The 16,569-nt window shown below is 39.4% G+C and overlaps 3 protein-coding genes across 3 annotated transcripts in view; 2 read left to right on the forward strand and 1 right to left on the reverse strand.

Moving 5' to 3' along the window:
• Nucleotides 1-797: 797 nt before the first annotated feature.
• Nucleotides 798-2,883, reverse strand: LOC129748324 (cytochrome P450 CYP12A2-like). The gene is made up of 8 exons (XM_055742888.1): nt 2,707-2,883; nt 2,406-2,649; nt 2,227-2,343; nt 2,004-2,160; nt 1,819-1,934; nt 1,600-1,756; nt 1,290-1,538; nt 798-1,224 (listed from the first exon to the last, which is right to left on the reverse strand). The coding sequence occupies exons 1-8, from the start codon at nt 2,729-2,731 to the stop codon at nt 883-885; spliced, it is 1,407 nt and encodes a 468-aa protein (XP_055598863.1). The 5' UTR covers nt 2,732-2,883; the 3' UTR covers nt 798-882.
• A 9,454-nt stretch (nt 2,884-12,337) lies between these two features.
• LOC129741117 (uncharacterized) overlaps nt 12,338-16,569 on the forward strand; it is a 66,819-nt gene continuing 62,587 nt past the window's right edge. The window contains exons 1-7 of the mRNA XM_055732824.1: nt 12,338-12,530; nt 12,592-12,952; nt 13,015-13,171; nt 13,237-13,352; nt 13,414-13,570; nt 13,632-13,880; nt 13,937-14,270. Of these exons, the coding sequence (XP_055588799.1) occupies nt 12,341-12,530; nt 12,592-12,952; nt 13,015-13,171; nt 13,237-13,352; nt 13,414-13,570; nt 13,632-13,880; nt 13,937-14,270 (1,564 nt within the window). The 5' untranslated portion in view covers nt 12,338-12,340. The remainder of the gene's footprint in view (nt 12,531-12,591; nt 12,953-13,014; nt 13,172-13,236; nt 13,353-13,413; nt 13,571-13,631; nt 13,881-13,936; nt 14,271-16,569) is intronic.
• Nucleotides 14,594-16,569, forward strand: part of LOC129746864 (cytochrome P450 12b1, mitochondrial-like) — a 44,837-nt gene continuing 42,861 nt past the window's right edge. Inside the window, exon 1 of the mRNA XM_055740772.1 lies at nt 14,594-14,896. Within this exon, the coding sequence (XP_055596747.1) occupies nt 14,689-14,896 (208 nt within the window). The 5' untranslated portion in view covers nt 14,594-14,688. The remainder of the gene's footprint in view (nt 14,897-16,569) is intronic.

A 16,569-nucleotide genomic window follows, 5' to 3' on the forward strand; every position in this document is an offset into this window, starting at 1 on the left:
GCGGTACAAGCGCGTGGAATGTGTCTCAAGTACCGTCGAACGGGGCATCATGCAAAAGCAGGGTTAGATGCAACATTTGTATACCACAACCAGCATTCAATTTTTATTTCAATGTACGTAATAAAGTATATCATTGAATGAGAGTTTGTTGCAACTTACCCCTTTTTCTTAGTAGGGTGAAAATCGCATGTTTTTGTTAATTTAAAAATAACTGGTAAAACCAATAATTTTTCTGACTATGTCAGATTGGTGTCCCATCAACCTTAAAACTTTTGATGTACAAGAGGTATGATTATCTGTAAGCATTAAGATTTTAGAAGCTATTGAATTTGAAAAATTTTGCATGTTGCCGCAGTTGACGGTACATATTTTTAATAACTCAATTTGTTTGATTCAGGAAATAAAGGGCAACATCTGGGCGATTTGGCAAGCTAATTGAAATTCGGGACAGAATTTCAATCAATAGGTTAGAATTTTTTTTTTAAACTGTAGTAAATAAAATCATTTTAGTCGTTCATCTAAATTTGATAAAGAATTTTGAATAATGAGTTAAGAGAAGAAAATTTTGCTTGGAACTTTTAGCCACTAAGGGGGGGGGGGGGGTGAGATGGTTAGTATTATTAAGGCTGATAGTATTTCGCTTTATTTTATTGGACTAGCAAAAAAATCTAATTCTTTGACGAAGTCCTTCAGATTAGTCTTAATTTTTGAACACAAAATTTTTCAAAAATTTTTATTATTTACAAAACTTTTCACACTCACGTGGTTTTTAGAAAGAATAAATAATAGCTTCCAAAAATTTATTATAAACCAATGCAATGATCTTTAACTTACATTTCACGGGTAAAAATCACACTTGACCGTCTAAATTTGTGCGCACCTTCAATCCACCAGGTCTGTAATTTCGAAGCGAAGCTCGCTAGCCGGCACGTTGATAATTGATGTTCGAATCTTCAGCGGTCCATGATGCCAACGGTACTCGAATTGGCGAGTAACACGCGCAAGGAATATTTCCATCTCCATCATGGCCAGCCGTCGTCCGATACAAGTACGCGGCCCAAATCCAAAAGGCAGGAACAAAAACGGATGGGCACTTTTGGCACTGGGCACCTGCTCCGACTCCGACTCCGAGTCCTTTAGCCAACGCTCCGGGAGGAATTCCTGAGCTCGACCGAAGTGACGCTCATCTTTATACAGGTTCATCGCGGGCATCATGATATCGGTCTAAAGGTTACAATATAAAAATAAGCATGATCAACAGTGCCATTCGATGTGTTAATCCTATTTACATCTTTCGGGATACGATATCCTTGCAGTACTAGATCTTTTCCGGTTGTACGCACATTTCCAAGAGTTGGCGATTGGAGACGAATTCCTTCCTTAATGCAAGCTCGCAGATAAGGAAGGTTGCGCATGTTGTCCGGTGTAAGTGGAGAATTCTTATCCGGAAGGATCGCTCGAATTTCCTCACAAAGCTTATTCTGCTTCTCTGGATTCGTAGCTAGAGCGTGCAATATTCCGACAGTTCCAGTAGAAGTCTAAAAAGTTGAATTATCGAAACACGAAACCTTGTATAACATTTGATACAGAACAGCATACCGTGTCAACTCCGGCCTGTAGCATGTCGAAGGCCATGATTACGGCTACGTCTTTGTTGACCTTCAACAGCTTCTCCAACACGCTCATCGTATCGCTTGATTTCGATGGATTCTTTTCCAAGCGTACTACCGCTGCGTCAACTTTTGCTTTGATAATGCTGAAAAGGAAGAAAAATGTTATGTTTCCCTGATATCAACTAACTTATCATGAAAACTTTACTCAGTTATCCCATCTAGGACAGTAATCAGTCTATTGAACGTTGGAGTCTTGTAGTACTTCCAAACCGATGGTAGAAAATCTAACTGATATGTGAGCTCGAAAAATTCTCGAGTTAACTAATTCACACAATGAAAAAAACCATTAGTGAACGACATCAATAGCTTTGCTTGTCTGATTATATTCACCGTTATCATTTCTTTCGCCTCTGCAGATTGATCGTCTTCCAACACGCCTAGTCTTGTATCCAGCGCAAGAACACCCATCATCTCCAAAGCCCATCGATTGATCCATTCGTTGAAATCGGCAGGCATCTCATTTTTGGAATCACGTAGACTCGGAATTCTTAAAAAAAAAAACACTTCAGTGTACATAGAGCATTTAAACTAAAACCTTTCAGTACCAACTCACATTTTCATGAAGTCTTGAGCCACCTCATCCAGCTTATCGACGTAGAGTTGAACCGTTTTTGGCTGCAGCATTGCTGGATTAACTATACTGCGGAAGTGTTGCCATTCCTCTCCTTGTCTGGAAGAACGACGATCAATCGTTAAGAACTTTTCTATCCACATCAACCCTCAACTCATTACTCGGTCACCAATCCCATGCCCTTGAACACGTCCGGTCGCACCTTCTTCCGGTAGTATTCCAGGCTGTCGAGACCTCTCCGGACCGGCCACTGACCTTCAGTTCGTAGAACCTTCTGATAGTCATCCGGTCTAAAACTTGCCACCATATCGAGACGTCCAAAGAGTCCTGGCAATCGGTAAAGGTCGCCGTAGTCATCCCTGAGAGCTTGTATCATATCGGGCATCGTTTTGTTATAGTAACGACCTCAAAAACGCAATCTAGTTATTGACCATTTTAACTACAGCCAAAACCGCAACTCACCACCCGGTGCAAAGTTCCTCAGCATCTGAATCGATCCCGGTCCTGGGATACTCTCGTACGGCTTTGCGTTGGCCCATTCTGGATCACCTTCAACAGCACTGCTGTAAGCTGGTTGAGGTTGATTGCTAAACGGCCTTACCAAACCTACCTGTGCAGGTTTTCGGGAGAGCGCGTTCCGTATCATGGTTCCGATGTGACTGAGCAGAATTTGCGTTGACTATTTCGATAAAAGTCGGTAAGATTAGACGCACTACACCATATAGGGAATGTATACAAAAACATTGTTATCTACGGATTGATAAGAAATGATTTCCAAAATTATACTGACCAATACAAAACAATTCTCATGACTAATAAGCCACATTATTTTTGGGACGCTGGAATTAACTTAAGCTTAGCAAATGGGTTAGAATTTTGAACTGTTATTGCAATTTGTTCCAAACAAAAACGTGTCAGGTGTGAACAAAACATCTATTTCTAGCCAGATTGAAAGAATCAATATTTCAGACCTAAATATGTAGTTCCAGAAGGAATCGTTGGTAAGAACATCTTCCTAGCCTGATTAACGCGTTTATTGTTCATTTGAAATAACATAGGTAGGAACTTTGCAAACATTTTCCACGATAAAGCAACAATTACACCCCACTTTAGTTCTCCATATTCTCCCCCGGCCTTCACGGGTGTATGACAAAGTGAATTCTACTGTGACTGAAGTCAGTTTGCAAGGTTAAGGTCGACTGTTTCAAAAATTCTCCTCTGATCGTTTTTCAGTTAAAAATGCCAAGTTTCATGGAATTGATGAGGCGTCAGCCTTGTGGTTTGCGGCAATGGTGTTGATCAGGAGTAACACCTCAAGTAGTTTTGGGCTGTGATCGGTGAAACGCGGTTGCTAACTACGTTGAATGACGGTTTTCCCTGTCGTTTATTGAATGGCCTGCAGGTGCCTCGAGAATAAACGTTTGTTCGTTGTTGACTTCGGACGTACAGTATGACCCATACAAATTTCAAAAATCTGTCATCTAGGTTCCAGAACACTTTTCTTCATGTTAAAATGATTTGAAAACTTTTTTATTCATTCAGGCACGCAGATAAACGTATAAAAAAAACATCACTCGATGTGTTTAATCTCGTTTTCAACTACTCTCTCCAGGCGAGATTTGAATCGGGAGCATTACATCAAAATATACATAATCAAACCTCTGACATTGAAGCTCACCAGGGATCCACAAATCTTCGCATGAACATACGCTCACGTCACATAGTCGGCGGGGTTCAAATCCGGATTGCTTGGAGGACAAAAATCATTCAGCCGAAACTCAGCCCGGTTTGGGTCCGTGTCGAGGGCTCAGGGTTGCAGTGGGTGATTCTCGGGTTTACCGATGTTTGCTCGAATTCACGGATGCACGTGATTCTTAAAAATGTCCATCTAAACTTCAGTATTAACTGTTTCTCCAGCTTTTATGAAAACAGGAGGCATCTTCAATCCATTCAAAGCATCCGCTCCAAATGCCATGACTCTGGTGGTATGCTTGGTAGTGAAATTGAATTTCTCATTTTCTGGAACATCCTTAGCCATCAGGAGTGAAAAATACGAGGGACTGAGATAAAGAGAGAAGATACGTCAATGATCACACAAATTATGCAGCTAATGATTGAAATTGTGGTAAATTGTGTGTGAAGTTGTGGAATTTTACCATTTCAAATGCAAATAATTCTGTGTCGATTACAATCTCCCGGAAATATACCGATCGATTCGTGAATTGGACACCGGATCAATCGAAAAACAGAAGCAAACTGGTCACTATCTCTTTTGTGTACATCTAGCTGATATACCGTATTCAGCACTGCTTAAAACACCCACAATTTTGTTTTTAAGCCATCAAAAACAACCCTGAAAAGACTGCTAAAAATTTTATGGATTTTTTTATGGGTCATACTGTAGAAAGCTAGTGACATCAAACACGGAAAATAAAAAAAAAGGTAAAATTTACCTTTTTGCGAGGTGATTTTTTTCCACCCAGCTTTCTTGGTAAATTTTACCTTTTTTCGATTCACCTAACAAAAAGGTTAATTTTACCTTTTTTCAATTCACCTAGCAAAAAGGTGAATTTTACCTTTTTCGAATTCACCTAGAAGAATAGTAAATAATACCGTTATCCCATCCTCTGATTTAAAAGGTAAATGTTAACTGGTTTGGTTGGTTTCTTCAATAGAAATAAAACAAAATTCGTTCCAGAATTGGTATTTATTTAAGAAAATAGGGACTTATTTACCTTTATAATTAATGTTGGAATGCATAAAATTATTGTTGAGCCAAGTCCAGGCTAACTTTCTACGCCAGGCTCGTGGCAATTCGGCTCAGCGATCTTCGTTTTGTTTCGTTGTCGGACAAATACTCCTGCTTCCTCACGGTAACCTTCTTCGAGTTCTTCCGAGGAACCTTGGCCGCTGAATCCTCTTGCATTGCGTCGATATCCATACCCTCCTTCGATTGATCCGGTTAGGTCCCGCTTTTCCGGAATGATATGTGGGATGTTCCGGAATGTCGACCAATCTGTAACAAAAGCAAAGTATCATGACGAGAACCAGCACTATCAAAGAAATCTAAGAAAACTCACATATTGGGCACAAAGCTAAACTTGTTCCTGAATGACAAAACAGCTTGACCTCAATGAACGGGTTCGGCAAATTGTTATCTTTTTTAAAGATGAACTGTACCGTTTTGTTTAGCTCAATCCAGGTCAACTTTACCTTGCTACGAGGCAAGTTTTACCTTTTTTATGCACCTTTTTTCTAGGTGGATTGTACCTTTTTATTCAGCTCAATTCAGGTGAACTTCACCTCACTTCGAGGTAGGATTTACCTTTTTTGAATTCACCTTTTTTCTCAGTGAATTATACCTTTTTTTCCAGCTCGATTGAGGTAAACTTTACCTCGCTGTGAGGTGAGTTTCACCTCTAAGAGGTAGAGGCTTTCACGAACGTTCACCTTTATCTCGGTAAATTTTATCTTTTTATTATTTTCTGTGAAGGATAAGAGGGCCCTCAAGTACCCGGTAACGGTCTCTAAAAACCGGGTACATTGAAAGGGCAAACAAGAATCAGATTTATGTATTCTTGATTGGGCTTCTAGCAGCTCTGACGTTATAGGTATATCACCGAATGTATAGAGTGGTCAAAGTCAGGGTCAAAGGTCTTATCGAGCACTGCTGACCTCGATTCCCCGTCTCTTTTTTAACCTTTGGATCGGCACACTTGGTTTGAAACTATACTTCTTCAGGTAAATCCAACTTTTTTTTTGTTCCCGATAGATTCCTAGAAATTTTCTTCAAACATTTCCTTATAAATTGATTTGGTTGTCCTACATCTGTGCTAGCGTAGGGATACCATACGTAGTCTTTTAAGAGTACATGTACTCTTTTTCGAGTAAGAAATGGATGTACTCTTCTTTTTGTGAAATTTGTGAAATAAACTGTCAAACAATAATCAATACATAAAGGGTGTCCACGATGAAATTGCCACACACAAAATTTATTCGCAAAATTCGAGTTTTCATCCGATTGCAATCAAATTTTTAGGGATTGAAAAATAAATATTGAAATTCATTTTACCATTTTACTTTTATTTTATTTACAGTCCGTACACAAATGCCCGCACCTTGGCGTAAACTCCGGCCATAGGATTCTGCACAACCTGTTAATCAACCGTTTTTTACAAGTAAACCCATACTTTCTTCAGTTCCTCGACCTCGACTGTCTGTGAATGTCTGACTGTAGTGAACCTTAGGTCATTTAAGAAGGTGCTGCTTCATAATCGCCCAGAACTTCTCGATGGGGCGGAGCTCCGGAGTGTTGCGAGAATTGAACATTTTCGCCACGAAATAGTCCTTATTGTCCGCATACCACTTCAGCACATCCTTGGAGTAGTGGAATGAGGCCAAATCCTGCCAGAAGATTGTTGGGACGTTGTGGGGCTTCAGGAGAGGAAGCAGCCGCTTCTGGCAGCACTCTTTCATGTACACCTGTCCGTTCATCGTGTCATGGGTCACGAAAGGTGCAATCCGCTTCCCGCATGTGCAGATGGCTTGCCAAACCAGGAATTTATTCGCAAATATGGACGTCTTCTGAGTGCGGATATGCTCCGGAACGCTGAACGCTGAATTATGCAGCATTCGACTTTCGTCAGCATGTTGAGGTACAACTTCCTGGTACGGGTTTTGGCGGAAACTTGTTCTGCTTTTCGTCGCGATTAGGGGCCTTTTATACCTTGAACGTTTGAAGCCCAGTCTTAGTTTTGGCCTTCTGGACAAAACTTCGGCTTAGGGCATCCGCAGCAATCGCGAGCAAAGTGAAAATGCTCGCGAGTTTAATCACTCCTATACCGCACCGGGGGTTAGTATCAAGGTGAGCAAAATAGGGCCGTTGCCGTCGGGACCGACAAAATCACCAAATTTGCTCACTAGAAAGGGGCGAGAGCAAACATGCACTGAAAAAATTCTACCGTTTTAAGCAGAATTAAACAAAAGACGTTGTTTACTCGATTCTGAATCAATGCGAAGTGGCCAGCAATATGGCTCGGTATGACGGAAGCGAACCACTTTGACATACATACACGAGCCGAGGGCTACAACGGAGTTGTTAAAAATCGCATCTTGGGCAGAAACTTTTTTTTATTGCACAAAAACTGATTCCATGAAATATTTCCGAAAAGCCCTTCAAGTCCGACGATTGCTTGCTGAAGATTTAATGGAGTAATAATAATCGAGACCAGTGCGCTGTGCAGGATTTTTGTATCCAACCGGCCAATATGGGTGGCATTCCAGTACTGTCCCTACCGATTCGGCTTTCGAAACGAGGTCTCTCAATAAGTTTGCAACTAATGGGACCCAGTTTTTCGGAGCAGCAACTATTTCAGTCAGCACGTTGGATAGAAAAAAGTTGAAGATTTTTAGAAAAGTATGATTTTAATAGAAATATAATAAGTAAATAAAGTTGAATTTTAGTTGAACTGTTTAGTTTGTTGAATTTTGTTTTTCGGGTCCATAGTGCCCGGCGTTTTGAAAGCAAAATCGAGCTTAATTCGAAAATACATTCTTATCTGAACTTATTTTATTCAATCAAGTCGTCCTACAATTCAATAAGTTTTTAATCACAATCCAGCAAACAGGTGACATGGAATTGGAAACACCGTAAGGGAAACTCAACGCTTTGCCGAAAGGATCAAAGTTGAAACGGTCGCCGAAAACAACCACCACCGGTTGAAAGCGGTGTCCTATAGATATGATGACGAGGCCAAGCGAAGCAAACATCCTGCTAACTGCTAAGAAGTTCTTGCTGCATCCGTCATCGGACCCGATTGCTGGTCGTCTAAGCTGCTTGGCCTTAAGGCAATTGCTGCTGCTGTACGGTATGTTCAACCAGGATGTAGACTTTGACGTCACGTTACGGATAGCATCTAACCCGTCGAATAACTGCCAACAACCCCCAGGCCCTATTAAGACCAACATTAATCGAAATTTTGGCAAAAAAAACGGACGACTCCGAAAATTTACTCGGTCCGTATTAATTTAAGATTAAGATTTTCTTCAAAAGTTTTCTCAGTGCAATGCTAAATTTGAAAATATAATTATGCTACCGCCCGGTGCGCGTAAGAGTGTGTATCCTAAAACCGGTCCGCTGAAATGAGCAAAACCGGGCCGCGTATACTCACTTATTGGTGCGTTTGCTCTTAGATGCAGCTTCTTAGCCACATCCTGAACGGATTCTTTTGGCACGTTTTGGTTTCGGTTGAAGGCCTAACTACGCGGTTGTGATTTTTGGTATTGTACAGAATATTTTTTCCTTCACTTTTGGGCTTCCGATTGGTGGTCAATCGTTCCTCGAACCACTTAATCACTTGCGACACCGTGGAATTCGCGATTTCCAACGTTTTAGCGATGGAACAATGCGAGAGATTCTTGTTCTCGATATGAATGCGCAAGATTTTATCATGCACGAGCTGTTCTTTTGACTCAATTTCTACGAGTTTTGATCACACGTTTTTAAAACTTGCAGGATGTATACAATACCCTATACAATAAATCCACCCAAATTTTCATTAAATTATACCCAACGGTTGAAAAGTTAGAGCAATTTCATAGTGTGGCAATTTCATCAGGGATACCCTTTATCCAAAAAGCAATATGCTTAAAAGCCTCGTACACGAAGTAAAAGTGCACAAATCTGAAATAATGTTTTCAAAAAATAGATACGCACTTCAATAGGAACTAGGAATAAACATTGTTCACTGTTAAGAAGTTGAGTTTGTTAAATTAACAAATTGGCTGTATTTGAATGACTGAAAGTATATCAGTTATTAATAAAGGTACACCGGGGCAAGTTTAAACAGGGGAAACGTGCAAACAAGGCCGGATTTTTTCCACTTCTAAAAATATTAAAAATTGTATTTCTTCTTGAAATTTTTATCGAAACTGAAGGATCATTTTAAGAAAGAAAATGTATTTTTGACATTTTTACTTGTGGAAGAAAATTGATTTGTTTGCACTAACCACTTGTTTGCACATGCTGCGGTGTACTTTATATAACGTTACTCCTTACTCTCTTGGAAAAAAATATCACGATGTACTCTTTTTGGCGTTACGGGATATGGTAACCCTATGCCAGCGTCATCTAAGCCTGGTTCAGGATGGATGTCATATGTCAGCAAAAACCAGGCGGTGTTTGGGCATTCTGCCGAAGGCCGATAGGCCGATAGATGTTAACAGGCCGAAAAATGTTCAGCCGATTTGGACAATAGGCCCAATGGGATATTGTCCGAAGATTATTTGGCCGAATGTTCATTAGGTCGAATAGTCATCAGGCCAAATGGTCGTAAGGCCGAATAGATGCTAGGCCGGATGGCCATGAGGCCTTGTGGGTGACTTGAAATTAAATCCAACCGAGATATCATTGGGTTAATGCTTGAACATAAACAGCAGATGATTCTCTTGGCACTTTCTAAGATAGATTTCCTCGTTATTAGTTCAGATGGCCAAGAAAGGCGCTCTTCGTTGACCGATCACTTGCCAAATGATGTGTTTCTCGGTAAACTTTAAAAGCAGCTCGCAGATCGGCACTTATAAAACCTTGCTTGGGCGCGAAATTGGTATCCACGTACATACACTGTAAATTTTTGCCTCGGTTTCCAGCAAAAAAAATTGCTGGAAACGTTCAGCAATCCAAATTTTTGCTGGAAACCAGCAATCGGTTTTCGAATTGCTGGATATTTCAGCATTCGGTTATGTGCTTGTCATTTTTGCTGAAAAATCAGCAATCGGTTTTCAAATTGCTGGACTCTCCAGCAATTGATCTAGTTTGCTGGAAAATCAGCAATCGAGTTGTCAATTTAGAGTTTGTTTTTGTTTCGTACGCTGAAGTAAGGTGAGATTCTATTGTACGAATTTAGGTTAAATTAATATAATTATTTTATTTTCCTCTATATTCTAGCAACCAGGCATCAAGTCAAGGGTAAGTTTTTATTGTACAGGTAGATATTCCATAGAAGATACTAATCAAAACTATTTTACAGGTGACGGATGATCAACACTTTGGCAAAAAGCGGCCACCCCAGAGCCGGTGTTAGAAAGTGGTGAAAAAAAAAGTTTTTTTTTGAAAATGAATAAATCCCTTATTGAAAATGGGAGAAAATAATTGTTTTTATCGCTTATTGTATGCACAGCCAATATTAAACTTTAATTTTGAATTGAAATATAAATTTCATACTAAATACTGCCGATTGTGTCGAAAGAAATAGCTGGTTTCCAGCAATCTGGATTGCTGATTTTCTGCATTAACGTTTGCTGTTTTTTCCAGCAATTGAAATTGCTGGAAATTTTGCTGGAAAGTCAGAGGAACAAAAACCAGCAAAATTTTGCTGGTTTCCAGCAAAAAAAAATTTGCTGTGTACCCAAAGTACCAAGCTTGACTAGGTGTAGATACCTACCCAGGGAGAAGATCACGCGATTAGCTTGTGCGTCCATATTGCCTTGTTGGATGCGCCCCATTGCTGATGTACCCGATGATACTGTAATCACCTTAGTAAGCCTTGAAAAACTTTTATTTCTCCACCAGAATGAAGTTGAAAACTGCAAGTTTTTGTGCATCGCTGCCTGCGGAACATCATCCACACTTTGTGGCCTCTCAACCGGTGCCATCAAAAAGGTGCTAGAAATCGAGATTGGGGAACGTAAGTGGAGATGGATTGGGCACACGCTGCGAAGAGATGAAAACGAGATTTGCAGAGAGGCGCTTGACTGGAATCCAGATGGGCATCGAAGAAGAGGCAGGCCCAGAAGCTCGTGGCGGCGTAGTCTAGACGCTGAAATCCGCACAGTTGAAGAGAACCTTGGCTGGCAGCAAGTGAAGACGCTGGCTCCGGATCGCCTTGAGTGAAGATCTTTTATCTCAGCCCTATGCGTCGGTCAATCGGCGCCGAATCCTTGGTAGGTAGGTAAATGAAGTAGATTAGAAATGTGCATCTGCTAATAAAGGATGTCCCATTATGTCTAAGCACGATTTTCATACAACCCTGCTCATTTCGGATGACGATTAAACAGCTGATTTTTACTGGGTGTTGTTGTTTAAAGTTTAACTTTGTATCGTTATGAGAAGCATTTTTCCAGTAAAGCGCAAGAATATCGTGCACAAATGGTGTTCTATCCCTAACATATCGCTGAGTCAATTGATGAAAACAGAAGAAGAAAGTATTGGAGCGGTCCGAAATGCGATTTGGAAGTATGGAAAGGAAAGCAGCTTCTCGGACAAAAAGTCTGGGTGTAAACCGGGTCCGGACTTTGGACCGGAAAATCATGCGTGGTTACGCCAGTAAGAAAACTGATTCATTTCAGGATGTTGTCAGAAAGTGGAATTCCCTCTTAGCACTGTCCATCGCACCAAGGTACCTTTATTGATTACAACAGCCTTCATTAGTTTTATATTAAAATTTAACACTCTGATATGTGTTGTGGGTCTACTTGGCAAGCAATCGAAAGATTCGCTTTAATTCAACCACGGTAAATGAAAAATTCAGATACCGGTATTTCGATAGCAACTTACTATCTTCTTCAGTGAACGTTGCGTGAAAGTTGCTATCGAAATACCGGTATCTGAACTTTTCATTTACCGTGGTTGAATTTCGATTGCTTTGATTCAGCAAAATTGAACAGTTGTAGTGTTATGGGGTGTTCAGGTTTAGAATTACTTGAATATATTGCATCACCTTTGCAAATTGTAGCAATGATAAGACTCGAAACCAATGATTTTTTTTAGGTTTTAATGCTTCCTATTGGAAGGTGCTGTTGACCTGTTTTCAGCGGCACCCAATTTCAAAGAACGACGAGAAAAGGATTAATAAAAAAAATCTCATAATCTGTTAAAACAATTCAAAACATTCCAAAAATATTGTGGCGTTGAAATGTTTTGATTTGAATCGAGCTGCCTAATTTTGGGAACAATTCCTTATCAGTCGGTAGATATCACAATTTGTGTACCTTATATGGAGAGTGGAGTGTCTCTAATCTTATCGATTTTTTTCTTCTAATCATTTTCACTATATGGTGGTCATGGTCAACGCGAATTTCGCTCAGTCACAACGGAACCATGATACGGAACGCAATTGCCCGAAAACCATCGCAGGTGGTTTTGGTAAGGTTGTTCAGCAACCAACCCCAACCAGCGCACAGCAGTGCCGCCAGTGAAACACCGGATCCAGAATGGGCCAACGCACAGCCGTACGAGAGTATCCCCGGGCCGGGATCCATTCAGATGCTGAGAAACTTTGCACCGGGTGGTGAGTTTAGAATCAGTTTTTGGCAACGATTGGTTCAGGAGAAGATTGGGTTTTTTTTAAGGTCGGTACTACAACCTAACGATGCCGGATATGATGCAAGCTCTGAGGGATGACTACGGAGATCTTTACCGATTGCCGGGAACCTTTGGGCGTCACGATATGGTGGCCACCTTTAAGCCGGATGACTTTGAAACGATTCTACGAACCGAAGGTCAGTGGCCGATACGGAGGGGCCTCGATAGCTTGGCATACTATCGACAGAAGGTGCGACCGGACGTATTCAAGGGCATGGGATTGGTCACCGAGCAAGGAGAAGAATGGCAACATTTTCGAACCATTGCTAATCCAGTGATGTTGCAGCCGAAAACTGTTCAGTTGTACGTGGATAAGCTGGATGAGGTGGCTCAAGACTTCATGAAAATGTGAGTTGGTGTTGTGTGTTTTGAACAATGAATGATACTCAACTGTTCCTGTTTTTGATCAGAATCCCAAATCTACGTGACGCCAAAAATGAGATGCCTGCAGATTTCAACCAGTGGATCAATCGATGGGCTTTGGAGATGATGGGTGTTCTTGCGCTGGATACAAGACTAGGCGTATTGGAAGCCGATCAACCTGCAGAGGCGAAAGAAATGATAAGGGTAAATTTATTAAATCAAGTGTTCAAAGGGGTTTGCTAATAATAATATTTCTTATTGTGGATCAGTTGATTCGAGAATTCCTGGAGCTCTCATATCAGTTGGACATCCTTCCATCGGTTTGGAAATACTACAAGACCCCAACGTTCAACAGACTGATAACTGTCCTAGATGGAATTACTGAGTACTATCAACGGGGTACATATTGCGTTCGACGTTTTCATTCAATTTATCTTTATCGACAGTATCATCAAAGCAAAGGTGGACGCTGCTGTAACAAGATTGGAGAAGAATCCTTCCAAATCGAGCGAAGCTATGAGTGTATTGGAGAAACTGTTGAAGGTTGACAGAGATGTAGCCGTAATCATGGCCTTCGACATGCTGCAGGCTGGAGTTGATACGGTAAAAACGCTTTTTGGAAGTCTTAAACTAGGTTTTGACTTAAGATCGCTTCAAATTTCAGACTTCGTCGGGAACGATTAGCATATTGCACGCTCTAGCTACGAATCCGGAGAAGCAAAATAAGCTTCGTGAGGAAATCCGAGCGATTCTTCCGGATAAAAATTCTCCCCTTACTCCGGAAAACATGCGCAATCTTCCTTACCTGAGGGCTTGCATCAAGGAAGGTCTCCGGCTTCAGTCACCGGTTGTCGGAAATGTGCGCACAGCCGGAAAAGATCTTGTACTTCAAGGATATCGCATTCCGAAAGGTGTAAGTATAGCTCAAGTTGTACTCCCAGTTACAACCCTAAGCGTTTCGATTCGTAGACCGACCTCCTTATGCCCGCGATGAACCTGTATAAAGATGAGCGTTACTATGCGCGGGCTCAGGAATTCCTTCCGGAACGTTGGCTCAAGGAGTCGGAATCAGAGCAGGTGCCCAATGCCAAAAGTGCCCATCCATTTTTGTTCCTGCCTTTCGGATTTGGACCGCGTACTTGCATAGGGCGTCGATTGGCCATGATGGAAATGGAAATATTTCTTGCGCGTGTTACTCGCCAATTCGAGTACCGCTGGAACCATGGCCCGTTGAAGATTATAACATCACTCATCAACGTGCCGGCTAATGAGCTGCGCTTCGAGATGAAGGAAGTTGTTGATTGAGAAGGCGGAATGTTGCATTGCTATTTTCGAGTGTGATTTTCATTCATGTCATTAAAGTTTAAGTACTAAGTACTATATCAAGCAGCTGATAAACAAATTGACTTTTATCTTTACATAGATAAGAATCCCATTATCAAAGGGTACTTGAAAAATTCTACAGTGTTGCCGAAATTTTAGTTTAACACATACTTAACTGTTTTTGTTTGGTGAACAAATTTGTTCTAAAATGTATTCATCCACTTTTAACGGCGTTCGCATTCCGTCTATTATTAGCACCACATCAGTTCATCTCTCAGGCGTGCGCATAGAGCAAACGCTTGTTTTCGTCTTCAGTTGTGTTTCGCGTTCCGTTCGCCGTGCGTCCGCATACGGTACGACATTGAACTAGTGGATTGTTATTATTATTAAAGGAAAATATGCTTCGTTATTTCATTCGTTCGACAAAACTTTCAACCGGAAAAGAAGTGTTGTTACTATCCACTCCAAAACGATGGAGAAGTGCCCAGTTAGAACCATCAACTTTACCGGAAAGTGCCCGTGAAATCGGCTGGACCGATGCGTTGCCTTATCAGAACATACCCGGCCCGGGGGTTTGGCAGATGTTTCGCGGTTTTGCGCCTGGAGGTAAGGTGTTTGTTTGTGTTTCGTCATGCCGTCATGCTAGTCTGTATGTTAGTGGAATCAGCTGATTTGAACCAGGCTAACGGTGTGTTTGTTGACTCGCGTGGATTATGTTGAGGGTGATCAAATGTGAATAAGTGTTGTAGTAGTTGTTGTTGTCAGATTGTTTGGCATTGAAAAATTCCCAAACAAAGATTTCAGCGGTTGAGTGAACGTTTTCACAACATGTTCAAATCGTGGTTCAATCAAACAATAACAGTGGATGAAAAAAAAAATCACAAGAACAAAAATAACAAAAATGACAAAAATGACAAAAATGACAAAAATGACAAAAATGACAAAAATGACAAAAATGACAAAAATGACAAAAATGACAAAAATGACAAAAATGACAAAAATGACAAAAATGACAAAAATGACAAAAATGACAAAAATGACAAAAATGACAAAAATGACAAAAATGACACAAATGACAAAAATGACAAAAATGACAAAAATGACAAAAATGACAAAAATGACAAAAATGACAAAAATGACAAAAATGACAAAAATGACAAAAATGACAAAAATGACAAAAATGACAAAAATGACAAAAATGACAAAAATGATAAAAATGACAAAAATGACAAAAATGACAAAAATGACAAAAATGACAAAAATGACAAAAATGACAAAAATGACAAAAATGACAAAAATGACAAAAATGACAAAAATGACAAAAATGACAAAAATGACAAAAATGACAAAAATGACAAAAATGACAAAAATGACAAAAATGACAAAAATGACAAAAATGACAAAAATGACAAAAATGACAAAAATGACAAAAATGACAAAAATGACAAAAATGACAAAAATGACAAAAATGACAAAAATGACAAAAATGACAAAAATGACAAAAATGACAAAAATGACAAAAATGACAAAAATGACAAAAATGACAAAAATGACAAAAATGACAAAAATGACAAAAATGACAAAAATGACAAAAATGACAAAAATGACAAAAATGACAAAAATGACAAAAATGACAAAAATGACAAAAATGACAAAAATGACAAAAATGACAAAAATGACAAAAATGACAAAAATGACAAAAATGACAAAAATGACAAAAATGACAAAAATGACAAAAATGACAAAAATGACAAAAATGACAAAAATGACAAAAATGACAAAAATGACAAAAATGACAAAAATGACAAAAATGACAAAAATGACAAAAATGACAAAAATGACAAAAATGACAAAAATGACAAAAATGACAAAAATGACAAAAATGACAAAAATGACAAAAATGACAAAAATGATAAAAATGATAAAAATGACAAAAATGACAAAAATGACAAAAATGACAAAAATGACAAAAATGACAAAAATGACAAAAATGACAAAAATGACAAAAATGACAAAAATGACAAAAATGACAAAAATGACAAAAATGACAAAAATGACAAAAATGACGAAAATGACAAAAATGACAAAAATGACAAAAATGACAAAAATGACAAAAATGACAAAAATGACAAAAATGACAAAAATGACAAAAATGACATAAATGACAAAAATGACAAAAATGACAAAAATGACAAAAATGACAAAAATGACAAAAATGACAAAAATGACAAAAATGACAAAAATGATAAAAATGACAAAAATGACAAAAATGACAAAAT

Source organism: Uranotaenia lowii, chromosome 2, assembly GCF_029784155.1.
Source record: "Uranotaenia lowii strain MFRU-FL chromosome 2, ASM2978415v1, whole genome shotgun sequence".
NCBI lineage: Eukaryota > Metazoa > Arthropoda > Insecta > Diptera > Culicidae > Uranotaenia > Uranotaenia lowii.

Bases quoted from the DNA above. Each gene is read 5' to 3' on its own strand.
- LOC129748324 (XM_055742888.1), bottom strand. From the start codon at position 2,731: ATGCTGAGGAACTTTGCACCGGGTG. The intron at 2,161-2,226 runs GTGAGTTGGTAC...TTTTTTTTTAAG, and splicing joins GCTCAAGACTTCATGAAAAT to AATTCCGAGTCTACGTGATT. The intron at 1,539-1,599 runs GTATGCTGTTCT...TCAACTTTTTAG, and splicing joins TACAGGCCGGAGTTGACACG to ACTTCTACTGGAACTGTCGG.